This window comes from Lolium perenne, chromosome 3, assembly GCF_019359855.2.
Source record: "Lolium perenne isolate Kyuss_39 chromosome 3, Kyuss_2.0, whole genome shotgun sequence".
NCBI lineage: Eukaryota > Viridiplantae > Streptophyta > Magnoliopsida > Poales > Poaceae > Lolium > Lolium perenne.
The window spans coordinates 80,123,928-80,137,956 of record NC_067246.2 but is presented as its reverse complement, the minus strand read 5'-3'; the positions used below and the strand labels follow the sequence as shown (position 1 = coordinate 80,137,956).

Here is a 14,029-nt window from a genome sequence, read left to right as displayed (position 1 = left end):
ATTTGAAAGATGAAGCTTTGAAGTTTAAGGTGTGCGGCTTACCACCACGTTGCCGCTGGCATCGTGCCAAGTGGTGTCAAACTCCTTGACGACGCGCGTAAGCTGGCTCAAGTGCTGCGCCGTGCTCCGCGAACCGGAAGTAACAACGACCGGAAGCTTGTCCTTGCCCGGGCCGCGGGTAGCCGGAGACAACTCCGCCTGGTTCCACTTCTCAGCGTTTTCTAGCAGCAGGCCCAGGTTGACCCCGCCGCGATTGAGCTCAGTGATCCGGCCTGGCTGCGCTGAGACCTTCTCGCCGGCTTCCCTTGCGACGCGCCCAGTATGGGCAAATGCAAGGGTGCAAACCGGAAGGCTGTGATGATAAGGTTCACCCGAAGGAGACCGCAATCTGGTTCTTCCTCTTTCGGCCTGAGGGCGCTTGGCATCCGGAGCAGCGCTGCTTCTGGCATCAAAAGCCGAAGCCTTCTGCACTATGGAAGCCGGAGGATCCCCGACTTTGGCACCAATGGAAGTCACGTGCTATAGCACCGAGGGTTACCAGTCGGCTGAAATCGGCGCCACAAAGAAAGCACAAGATAACGCAAGTGATGTAAATACCTCAAGCACAACACAGTCGTTGTCATCATAGCCGGAACCGGCGGCCCGAGTTCCGGAAGGGTCACATGGATCCGGTGCGCCACATTAATCGCGCGAGGGAGACGAAGGATTTGAAGCCCGACGCCGGCACGCTGTGCACAAAGGCGCATGTCTCTCACGAGCACAAGTTTCGGGGTATTCTGGACTTCGTCAAGACAAGCATTGAAGACCAAGGAACCGACAGAAAGAAGCCGGAGGTGTTCAATGATGGTTGTTCAGCTAAGTGGGTTCGGCAAGGAGCCGGATGAGTTTAAATGGAAACCGGAAGGATTAATCCGGTACGTTTGGAATGGGAACCTGGCATGACGCGTCGAAACAAAGGCGTATGTCTCTGACAGGCACTGCTCCCCACATATTCTCGACTTCACCGAGAAAGTTTTTGACGACAAAGATACCGGAGCAAAGATACCGGAGCAAAGATACCGGAGCAAGTATACCAAAGCTGAATTCGGTGTGATGAGATGGTTTCGGTAGAGACGCCGGAAGGTTTTCAACTAGACGCCGGAAGGTTTAAACCGGTACCTTGAGAAAATAGAACCTGGCATGGTCCGTTGGGTAGGATCCACCGGACTATACCAGCTTCGGGGACTAATGTTGGGGGGATGACCCCCGGTATGCCAAAGGCATGCCAAACCGGATGGTATGAGCCATCAAGATACCGGTTTAATATTGATACCGGACATGGTCGTCTCTAACCAAAGATACCGGATAAAAGAATAAGATACCGGATTGAAGAGTAAACCAGATTATGATGGCTGAGTTCAACAGTGTTGGATGAAACAATCCGGTATACCATGAGGGGTATACCGGAGTAAAGGCAACCGGTGATATCAAAGATACCGGATCAAAGATACCGGTAAAAAGATACCGGTAAAAAGATACCGGCATAACAGGCAAAGGTACCGGAAAACCGGTACCAGGGTCACTGTAGCACGTCGGCAAGACTGGTCAAAGATTCTCTTCAGAGCAAGAAGACAAGGATGAGCTAAGCAAAGTGGCTTTAATCAGAGCCCTGGCGCCAAAGAGAGAGATGACGCTGAAAGAAGCCGGAGGACGTCAGCGTGCCTGATTAAAGAGGACCCAGCGTCATCCATGATTAAAGTAGCTTTGTAAAGTAGTTTGTCCAGTCAAAGATGCCATTAGGGTTCCTTGTTCTGTAAGCCACCCTCTCCCCTATATAAGGAGAGGGGGTACTGCCTCTTACAGGCGCGAGACCACAGGAAGGATTAGGCAATCGAACTTGTAACCATGTTGAGATCAATGAAGCTAGCGATCTAGTACAGAGTTCTTCCTCTTGTCTCTCTTCTTGTATACCGGCCTCTGGTTGTGTTCTTGAGGAAAGCATCCGGAAGTTCGTCCCATCAGATCGCAAACCCTCCCCCGAATCCTCTAGCGTCCATTCGGCCCCAATCTAAGCCATCCTATGGCATCTGTCTGTTCACCACGACGACAATCATGTCCCTAAAAGTATTACCTGCAATACTATCTAGATAAGATCTAGATCCTTCAGTTAGCCCATTATAAAATATATCAACTAATTTTTTATCCTTTAAACTATGAGCTGGACATTTCCTCTCAAGGGCACTATATCTCCCCAAGCTTGAGGAATGCCTTCTTCCTTACCTTGAGCGAAGTGACTAATTTCTTCAACCGTAGTATGTATTTTACTAGCATGGAAATATTTATTACAAAACAAATAGATGCATGCTTCCTTACTAGTAATAGACTTAGGTGCTAAAGAATTATACCAATCCTTTGCTTCTCCTCCCAAAGAGAAAGGAAACAATTTCAAGAAGCAATGGTGCTTTTGGATCTCAGTATTACCAAACACATTTTGCTAGCTAACAGGTTTATTAAGTGCTCCAAAGGAAGTTCACCCTCTATACCATGAAACTTAATAGCTTCGTCTTTCTCTATTTTCTCAGGCTCAACATTAAATTCAGAGTCTTTATATTTAATGTATATCACATGTGCTTCAGTTTTTCTAGAATGAGGAAATAAATCATCTAAGAAAAAACCCAAACTAGCTTCAAATACATCCAAATCATCTAGCTCAACATTCATAAAAGTTTCAGTAAAGATACCATCTTCTTTATGATTTAATATTTTTGGACTCAGAGAACTATCATTTTTATTATAAAGTTCATCATCTTCAAATTTAGATTCCATATGTTTATCAAACATAAACTTAGATAAATCAGGCGCACCCTCTTTATCCTTGTCAACATAAAATAAATCTTTTTCATTACTAGTTGACATAATAGATAATGGTGAACTTGTTTGAACAATAGATTTAGTTTTAGTAGCAGGAGTAGTAGCAGCCTGAGGCAAAAAAATGTGGTCTAGAAGGCAAATTCGTACCTTTCCTTGTAGTGGATGGCATAATAACCTTCTTAGCAGGTTCCTTATCCTTTCCCATGATGAGAAATAAATAAGTGTAGAAAATAAATGATAACAATTTTTCTTACCAATAAAGCTAGGCTATCCGGCAACGACGCCAGAAAATGTCTTGATACTCACAAGTATAGGGGATCACTGATATCTTCGATGGAAAGTATTACACAAATTTATAGTTTAATTCAAGGGGAACACAAGAATGCCAATAAGACTTTAGCAATTGAGATGTCACTCTCAACCACAAATGTATATCAATAAACTCACAAAGAAACTGGTGATTTTATAGCTGTTGATTCAAAGCAGTAAAAGCAGACACTAAATAAAAGCACTAGATTTCTAGTTTTCACCGAAAGTAGTAGTATGTAACTTTTAGTGGCCAAAAGTGTATGCATGAGGCAGAAATGGGGTAATGTATGGATGCTATTGATCATATAATGTAATCCAACTAACATAGCATTAAACTCTAATTCAGTTGTGTGTAGGTGTGTGATCCAAATGTAGTTATGCGTACGAACTAAGAGAATTTGCATAACATATTTTTTGTCCTGCTTGCCCATTGTACCAGGGCCAACTTGGAACTACAAGTAATTAATGTCTACCCTTTCGATTAGACCGGAACAAAGCATTAAGATTCACGAACACACATAATCCTCGAACCATTACATATTCTTCTTGTTTTTACCTATCTGTCACCTTAGGCATTCACAGGTTCAACATAATAATAAGTAATACACCTTGCAAATAGATACCAACCTCATATATATGCTAAAGCAATATAGTTTCAGTACTGAAATCATGTCACTCGGCCCTAGTAACAAGCATTAAACATAGCAAAGGTGTACCAACGCTCATACATAAATATCTTCAAGACAAACACCTCAAATATGAATGATTACATGATCAATATCATCCAAAACCCATCCACCTCTTAAGCCTATAGAGAACTACTCACTCATGGTGATGGAGAGTGAGTCCATGATGGTTAGTGATGATGTCGGTGGTGGTGATGATGAAGAAGCCCTCGAAATCCCTCTCTCCGGGGTGGAGAGCAGGATCAATCTGACCCCCGAAACAAAGATCATGGTCTCAGCGGCACTCTGTTTCGTGAAAACATCCTCTCTTTTCAGGGGATAAGGTTTTTAGGGTATATGGCACCACACGAAGGGGGGAGGCGAGATGGCGACTGAGGGCAAAACGACCCCTGGTGGCGCGCCCACAGAGGGTGGGTGATATGGATATCCAGGCCTGGTACACTAGGACAACCATTTATATGATGATTAAGTCTAAGGTTGTACCAGTATTTTATCATAGTATTGTTATTAGGAAATAATAATGTAGGCAGGTCATGTGGTGGGCCATTAGGGTTTAAATTAGTGTTTGTTTGACTTGGGCCTATCTGAGTCAAACTAGGTTAGGCCCAATAGGGCTGGCCGGCATGTTAGTTTTCAATTTTATTTGCATGCATTATAGTTATTTTTATTTTGCAATTTGGAAGACCCAGAATCTATTTGTGTTGCTACATTTAGTTACAAAAACCCCAAAAAAAAGAATTTTGTTTTAGTACAACAATGAAAAGGAAGTAACGAAATCTGCATGATGTTGTTCACCGTTTTATTTTTAATTCCTAGCCTGTAACTCCGATTGGGCTGAAATTTTGGCATCACTAACTTTTCATCCCATACGCTCACAAAAATTGGCAAAATATCATGGGATACTTAAGTAGGGATAGAAAGAGACGCACATTTGCTGGAATTTGTTGGCAGATTTTATTTTTCATCACTAAAAGTAGCTAGTCGAACTTGCTATTGGTCCAAAATGAATTCTATACTACTATATGGATCCCAGCCACATGAAACATCTTATTGAAATCATATATTTAAGGTTGCTACTTTAAGAATGAGATGATTTGAGTGAACCAAGTTTAAATTTCTTAATTCTATATGTTGTTGTGTAGTTCCAGTTGGGAGAGGAAGAACAACAATGATGAAACTGTATGTGGGGATCGATAAAATAGGTATGCCACCTTTTCTATATTCATATATGAAATTTAACGATAGAAAATACTTGTGCACAGTTTCATCAATACTTGGGAAAGTGCTATTAGATGTCTACTATCTTTGTGTTCTCCGCTCTATTTATGATGCAAATGAGATATTATTGAGGAAGGCTATCCATACTTGATTGAGAGATAGTGGTTTTGAGTAAAAGTCTATACATCCCATTATACTTGTTATTGCAGACTTGGCACATATTCAATGATGAATTATATTCTTATGTGTCTTTAAAATATGAAGGTTGATGTCTGTATGACGGTCCAGCCCTTTCAATGGCAGAATTCATCGTTGAAGTATATATAAGTTGGTTGATAGTATATTTGGTTGACCAACCATTTTTTCTCTTTAGCCTTGAACCATTTAGCCACCTCCTAGAAAAAGGAAAAAAAAAGAGAATAAAAAAGAAGGAAAGAAAAAAGAGTCAGAGAAAAAAGTGAGAGAGAGTTAGAGAGGATCCTCACCGTATGTTGTTCATGTTGTCCCGGTATGGATGACCTATAGTAGAGATAAATACTCCCTCCGGTTCATATTAATTGACTCTAATATGGATGTATCTAGAACATTTTAGTTCTAGATACATCCTTATTAAAGTCAATTAATATGAATCGGAGGGAGTATCTTATTTTGTCCTTTGTACAAGCAGCATGGAGGTACCTCATTGCGGTACTCATGAGAGAAGAGCACTGGGCCTCTAACAAGAAGCCACGCCTAATCATGGTGAAAGTTTCAGCAAAGAGCATCCTCAGTCAAAAACTAAGAGAGTGGAAAAAGAAAGAAAAAAAGAAGCAAAGAAATAAGGAGAAGAGATAGAACCTAATGAGTTGGCTGCTTTGAAGACAGAAAGGGCTAAAACTAAGAAGTGCTTGTTGTCTTATACTTTTATGCTAAAAAGGGACACGCCCCTTCCACTCATAAGGTGTTTAATCTAAGAAGCGAACACCTAAACCTTGCCACTCCATTTTATGGTCAACCAAAAAATACTAGCTACTTACTCATCGATGTGTCCTCTATGAGAGTTTGAATGTTAAAGGAGTGGAAGGATATGTCATCCTCCCATTATTTGATTTTGCAATACAAGTATGATGAAATTAATAGTCAATAATTGAACGAATCAAAAGGTCTCAAAAGCCTTTCTCATGATTCAATCAAATGCGATGCGAGAAGTTTACTTTTTGCTACTGTCAATTAATAATTCTGCCTATGTTGTCCCAACATAGCCGGTCCCAAGCCCAGTTAAAGGAGAAGGGTTGTGATAGGCTTGGCGAGCCAACGTAAAAAAAACCCAGCCACTCTTATGGAGATGAAACGCAATAGATTTTTGTTGGGGCGTAACCCTCTTAGCGACGCGCCATATCGGAACCCGGGTGTGGTGTCAAATGGGCAAGGGTCGGGTCGTCACCCCCTTGGTGCACGCCGTATCTTGATCTGGATACGGTGGCAAGTGAGCAAGGATCGGGTCATCGCATCCTTAGTGGCACGCTACATCGGCGCCCGGGTGTAGTGGAAAATGAGCAAGGGTCTTCGCATTTGACTCGACGAGTGCGAAGGGTAAGGAAGCTAGCCGAGCCTAGGAGGTTTCGCTTAGGTAGCTGGAATGTAGGGTCCCTGACAGGTAAGCTTCGGGAGACCAAGTGGAGGGGACAGAAGGCGAAAGGAAGTAGAGGATAACGACTTCAAGCTGTGGTATACGAGAACGGCTCCAAACAGAAATGGAGTAGGCATCTTGATCAACAAGAGCCTCAAATCTGGAGTGGTAGACGTCAAGAGATGTGGGGACCGGATTATCCTGGTCAAGCTGGTAGTTGGGGACTTAGTTATCAATGTTACTAGCTCTTATGCCCCGCAAATATGCCACAATGAGAACACCAAGAGGGAGTTCCGGGAAGGCCTAGAGGACTTGGTTAGGGGTACATCTAACATAGGTTTTGAAGGGGTGCATGGAGGCTTTGGCTATGGCATCAGGAATCAAGAAGGGGACGATGTCCTAAGCTTTGCTTTAGCGTACGACATGATCGTAGCTAACACCCTCTTTAAAAAGAGAGAATCACATCTAGTGACTTTTAGTAGTGGCTACAATATATAGTAGCCATATTGACTTCATCCTCTCAAGGAGAGAAGACAGGAGTGCGTGCTTGATACGTCTCAAACGTATCTATAATTTCTTATGTTCCATGCTAGTTTTATGACATTACCTACATGTTTTGTTCACACTTTACATCGTTTTTATGCATTTTCCGGAACTAACCTATTGACGAGATGCCAAAGGGCCAGTTGCTGTTTTCTGCTGTTTTTGGTTTCAGAAATCCTAGTAAGGAAATATTCTCGGAATCGGACGAAATCAATGCCCAACATCCTATTTTTCCACGAAGCTTCCAGAACACCCGAGAGCCACCAGAGGGGGGCCACAGGGCCACCAGACGCTAGGGCGGCGCGGCCAGGGCCTGGGCCGCGCCCCCCTATTGTGTCACCACCCCGTCAGCCCTCCAACTCCGCCTCTTCGCCTATTTAAAGGTCCCTGACCTAAATCTTCGATACGGGAAAAGCCACGGTACGAGAAACCTTCCAGAGCCGCCGCCATCACGAAGCCAAGATCTGGGGGACAGGAGTCTCTGTTCCGGCACGCCGCCGGGACGGGGAAGTGCCCCCGGAAGGCTTCTCCATCGACACCACCGCCATCTTCATCAACGCTGCTGTCTCCCATGAGGAGGGAGTAGTTCATCCTCGAGGCTAAGGGCTGTACCGGTAGCTATGTGGTTAATCTCTCTCCTATGTACTTCAATACAATAATCTCATGAGCTGCCTTACATAATTGAGATTCATATGATGATGCTTGTAATCTAGATGTCATTATGCTAGTCAAGTGGATTTTACTTATGTGATCTCCGGAGACTCCTTGTCCCACGTGTGTAAAGGTGACAGTGTGTGCACCGTGTGGGTCTCTTAGGCTATATTTCACAGAATACTTATTCACTGTTATGAATAGCATAGTGAAGTGCTTATTTATATCCCTTTATGATTGCAATGTGTTTTGTATCACTATTCATCTATGTGCTACTCTAGTGATGTTATTAAAGTAGTCTATTCCTCCTGCACGGTGTAATGGTGACAGTGTGTGCATCATGTAGTACTTGGCGTAGGTTATGATTGTGATCTCTTGTAGATTATGAAGTTAACTATTGCTATGATAGTATTGATGTGATCTATGCCTCCTTCATAGTGTGATGGTGACAGTGTGCATGCTATGTTAGTACTTGGTTTGGTTGTGTTGATCTATCGTGCACTCTAAGGTTATTTAAACATGAATATCGAATATTGTGGAGCTTGTTAACTCCGGCATTGAGGGTTCGTGTAATCCTACACAATTAGTGGTGTTCATCATCCAACAAGAGAGTGTAGAGTATAGCATTTATCTATTTATTCTGTTATGTGATCAATGTTGAGAGTGTCCACTAGTGAAAGTATAATTCCTAGGCCTTGTTTCCAATACTGCAAACACCGCTTTTTTACTGTTTTACTGCATCTTTACTTCCTGCAATATTACCACCATCAACTGCACGCCAGCAAGCACTTTTCTGGCGCCGTTACTACTGCTCATATTCATTCATACCACTTGTATTTCACTATCTCTTCGCCGAACTAGTGCACCTATACATCTGACAAGTGTATTAGGTGTGTTGGGGACACAAGAGACTTCTTGTATCGTGATTGCATGGTTGCTTGAGAGGGATATCTTTGACCTCTTCCTCCCTGAGTTCGATAAACCTCGGGTGATCCACTTAAGGGAAACTTTCTGCTGTTCTACAAACCTCTGCTCTTGGAGGCCCAACACTGTCTACAAGAATAGAAGCACCCGTAGACATCAGTGCTTAGATTGTAAGGTGATACCTGGAGAGAGTGTTGTCCATTAGCATAAGCTTGTGGTGGCTAACTTCCGCTTTCGACTTCGTGTCCAGCGGGATAAGTGTGCGAAAGTCGCTAGAACAAAGTGGTGGAAGCTCAAGGGGGAGGTAGCCCAGACGTTCAAGGAGAGGGTCATCAAGGAGGGCCCTTGGGAGGAAGGAGGTGATGCGGACAATGTGTGGATGAAGATGGCGACATGTATTCGTAAGGTGGCCTCAAAGGAGTTTGGAGTGTCCAGGGGAAGTAGAAGCGAAGTTAGGGATACCTGGTGGTGGAACACTGATGTCCAGAAGGCTATTAATGATAAGAAGGATTGTATCAAACACATGTACCTGGATAGGAGTGACGCAAGGGGTCAGGCGTATGAGGACCTCTACCAGCGGTTAGGCACAAAGGAAGGCGAAAAGGACATCTATAGGATGGCCAAGATTTGAGAGAGGATGACGAGGGATGTTGACCAAGTCAAATGCATCAAGCACGGAGCTGACCACCTCCTGGTGAAGGACAAGGAGATTAAGCATAGATGGCGGGAGTACTTCGACGGGTTGTTCAATGGGGAGAATGAGAGCTCTACCATTGAACTGGACAACACCTTTGATGATACCAGTAGGAGTTTTGTGCGGCGAATCCAGGAGTCTAAGGTCAAGGAGGCCTTGAAAAGGATGAAGGGAGGCATGGCAATGGGCCCTGATTGTATCCCCATTGAGGTGTGGAGAGGCCTCAGAGACATAGCGATAGTATGGCTAACTAAGCTCTTCAAATCCATTTTTCGAGCAAACAAGATGCCAGAAGAATGGAGATGCAGTATATTAGTACCAATCTTCAAGAACAAAGGGGGTGTTCAGAGTTTTACTAACTACAGTGGAATTAAGCTTATAATCCATACAATGAATCTATGGGAGGGATTCATTGAGCACCGTTTAAGACGAATGACAAGCGTGACCAAAAATTAGTTTGGTTTCATGCCTGGGAGGTCGACCATGGAAGCCATCTTCTTGGTACGACAACTCATGGAGAGATACAATGAGCAAAAGAAGGACCTACATATGGTGTTCATTGACTTGGAGAAGGCCTACGATAAGATACCGTGACACGTCATGTGGTGGGCCTTGGAGAAACACAAAGTCCCAGCAAAGTACATTACCCTCATCAAGGACATGTACGATAATGTTGTGAGAAGTGTTCGAACAAGAGATGACGATACCGATAACTTCCCGATTAAAATAGGACTACACTAGGGGTCAGCTTTGAGCCCTTACCTATTTGATTTGGTGATGGATGAGGTCACAAGGGATATACAAGGAGATATCCCATGGTGTATGCTCTTTGCGGATGATGTGGTCCTAATCGATGATAGTCGAACGGGGGTCAATAGGAAGTTAGAACTATGGAGACAATACTTGGAATCGAAAGGTTTTAGACTTAGTAGAACTAAAACTGAGTACATGATGTGCGGTTTTAGTACTACTAGGCACGAAGAGGAGGAGGTTAGCCTGGATGGGCAGGTGGTGCCTCAGAAGGACACCTTTCGATACTTGGGGTCAATCCTGCACAAGGATGAGGATATTGATAAAGATGTGAACCACCGGATCAAAGCCGGATGGATGATGTGGCACCAAGCTTCTGGCATTCTTTGTGATAAGAGAGTGCCACAAAAGCTAAAAGGCAAGTTCTATAGAACGGCGGTTCGACCCGCAATGTATATGGCGCTGAGTGTTGGCCGACTAAAAGGCGACATGTTCAACAGTTAGGTGTGGCGGAGATGCGCATGTTAAGATGGATGTGTGGCCACACGAGGAAGGACCGAGTCCGGAATGATGATATACGAGATAGAGTTGGGGTAGCACCGATTGTAGATAAGCTTGTCCAACATCATCTAAGATGGTTTGGACATATTCAACGCAGGCCTCCAAAAGCTCCAGTGCATAGTGGACGGCTAAAGCATGCTTATAATGTCAAGAGAGGACGGGGTAGACCACACTTGACATGGGAGGAGTCCGTAAGGTGAGATCTGAAAGACTGGAGTATCACCAAAGTACTAGCCATGGAAAGAGCCACGTGGAAGCTTGCTATCCATGTGCCAGAACCATGAGTTTGTTACGAGATCTTATGGGTTTCACCTCTAGCCTACCCCAACTTGTTTGATAATAAAGGCTTTGTTGTTGTTTGTTGTTGTTGTTGTTGTTGTTGTTGTTGTTGTTGTTGTTGTTGTTGTTGTTGTTGTTGTTGTTGTTGTTGTTGTTGTTGTACTGTCAATTAATCGTGTCCAAATAGTGTTTCCGTATAGTACCTCCTTCACACCATGCATGGATAGAGGAACATGAACATAGTGCATATTCAGTAACACTTTGCCATTCATTTGTCAAGCTATGTATCGAATTCTTGCTATGTTAAATTGTTTATGCATGTATAGAGCAAAGTTCTTGTTAAAGTCTTTTATCGCTTCTAGACTATGTTTGAGTTGTTTGAGGAGAAACAACGAGCTAAGATTGGGGGAGTTGATACATCTCAAATGTATCTACTTTTCCAAGCACTTTGCTCAATGATTTGCTTCGAAATCTCACCATATGTGGATAAAAACTGCTGAATCTGATGTTGTTTTTAGCAAAGTTTCATTTTTGTCAAGTTTTAGCAGGAAATAAAATCGGGGAAAAATACCAGGGGAGTTTTCACGAGAGGGGATCCATGAGGCCCAAACAGAGCTAGGTGGCGTGCCCACCCTCTTTGGGCGCACCACCAGGGCCCATTTTGCCCTCGGTCGCCATCTCGCCCCCCTTCGTGTGGTGCCTTATACTACTATACCCTAAAAACCTACCCCTTGAAAAGAGAGGATGTTTTCGCGAAACAGAGCGCCGCCGAGACCACAATCCTCGTTTCAAGGTCAGATTGATCCTGCTCTCCACCCTGGAGAGAGGGATTTCGAGGGCTTATTCATCATCACCGCTACCAACATCATCACCAACCATCATGGACTCACTCTCCATCACCATGAGTGAGTAGTTCTCTGTAGGCTTAAGAGGTGGATGGGTTTTGGATGAGATTGATCATGTAATCATCCATATGTATCGATATTTGAGGTGTTTGTCTTGAAAATATTTATGTATCAGTGTTGGTACACCTTTGTTATGTTTAATCCTTGTTACTAGGGCCTGAGTGACACGATTTCAGAGTTATATTGCTTTATCATATATATGAGGTTGGTATCTATTTTCAAGGTGTATTACTTGTTATTATGTTGAACCTAGGAATCCCCAAGGTGACATATAGGAAAAAAACAAGGAGAATATGTGATAGTTCGAGGGTTATGTGTGTTCATGAATCTTAATGCTTTGTTTTAGTCTATTCGAAAGGGTAGACCTTAATTTCTTGTAGTTCCAAGTTGGCCCCGGTAAAATGGGCAAGCAGGACAACAGATGTTATGCAAATTCTTTTAGTTAGTACACACCACTATATTTGGATCACACACCTACACACAACTGAATTAGAGATGAATGCTATGTTAGTTGGATTACATTATATGGTGAACCTCATCCATGCATTACCTCATTGCTGCCTCACGCCTACGCTTTTAGACACTTAAAGTTACATACTACTACTTCCAGTGAAAACTAGAAATCTTATGCTTTTATTCTGCTTTTACTGCTTTGAATCAACAGCTATAAAATCACCACTTGCTTTGTGAGTTTATTGATATACAAGTGTGGTTGAGAGTGACGTCTCAATTGCTAAAGTCTTATTGATATTCTTATGTTCCCCTTGAGTCGAACTATAAATTTGGGTAATACTTCCCATCGAAGATTTTAGCGATCCCCTATACTTATGGCCCTCAGGCAGCTGTTGCGGGGCATGGTGGCAGCTCCTCCCAGGAGCGAATGATTGGATTCATTGGGTTGGGTGGCTTCAAAGTGTTACAACGTGGTGGTGGCGAGTTCAGATTTGGGAAGTGGTATCGGAAAGGGGGGATATATATCGCTTCTCCATTGCGGGCTTTCCTCTCGCGTTTACTTCCTTTTCTGGAGCAAAGAAGAGAACACGCTTGGTTTTGTATATATTTTTGTGTAGAAGGGCATGCCTTTTTTTGTCGGACACGCGTGGGCGTCATGAGGTGTCATTTGTTTGTGAAATGGCAGCCAGCGTAGGTTGTCAGACCAGGATGTAATAGTTGGATATCGCTTATTTCCTAAAAGAGGGGATATTGTACATGCCCAATGCGCGATTGGACAACCCATTAAGGTGAGCTAGATATGAGAAATATTTTCCCACAAAATATATAATTCCTGGTCAGGCATGCTGGCATTATGCAGGCACAAAATCCCACGAGACTACAATTCACCATTGGTTTTTGGGTCTTTCCATTTGTTTTTTTTAGATAAAGGAGCAATAGCTCCAGCCTCTGCATCAATTGATGCACACGGCCCTTTATTAAATATCACGAAGTATCGAGTATGAGAACAAAAATAAAAAAAAGAGAAATTACATTCAAGGATCCGACAAGGTTGCGACATGAATCAACCAACGGAAACAACGACACCTAAATAGGCTAGCCATACTCTATCCTATTACTGTGTCGCCACCCGACACTCGGTAATAGAAATCCTGCGTAACCATCAGCAGCTTGTTGCAGCCAATATCCATATCCTTGCGTTGATCCTCCGGTAGCAGGAAAGCCCATAACTGTATCCAATGCACAGCTCGATGAATAACCTGCAAAAAGTTAGTATTCTTCAGATTATTAAAAATCATATCATTTCTAGTATTCCATACTGTCCAGCATATAGCAGAAATACCAATCCTAATTTTATTTTTATCTTTCTTCGGAACTCCATACAACCAGTTCCCAAACATATTATTGATACTCATTGGTGGCGGAATGTTATAAGCAAAGTAGATCATCCTCCAAATGATAGTAGTAAAAGGACAAAGAAGGAACAAATGCTCAACAGTTTCATTTGCATCACAGAAGCAACACTTTTGAGACCCTGTCCATCTACGTTTTGCCAAATTGTCCTTGGTAAGTAAAACCTTGTTATTAAGAAACCACA

General features: G+C 43.0%; 2 protein-coding genes across 2 annotated transcripts; both read left to right on the top strand.

Moving 5' to 3' along the window:
• Positions 1-662: 662 nt before the first annotated feature.
• LOC139837927 (uncharacterized) lies at positions 663-9,421 on the top strand. Its single transcript, XM_071827246.1, has 2 exons — positions 663-863; positions 9,041-9,421. The coding sequence occupies exons 1-2, from the start codon at positions 663-665 to the stop codon at positions 9,419-9,421; spliced, it is 582 nt and encodes a 193-aa protein (XP_071683347.1).
• Positions 9,422-9,427: 6 nt separating this feature from the next.
• Positions 9,428-9,940, top strand: LOC139837926 (uncharacterized). Its single transcript, XM_071827245.1, has one exon. The coding sequence runs from the start codon at positions 9,428-9,430 to the stop codon at positions 9,938-9,940; it is 513 nt and encodes a 170-aa protein (XP_071683346.1).
• Positions 9,941-14,029: the final 4,089 nt, after the last annotated feature.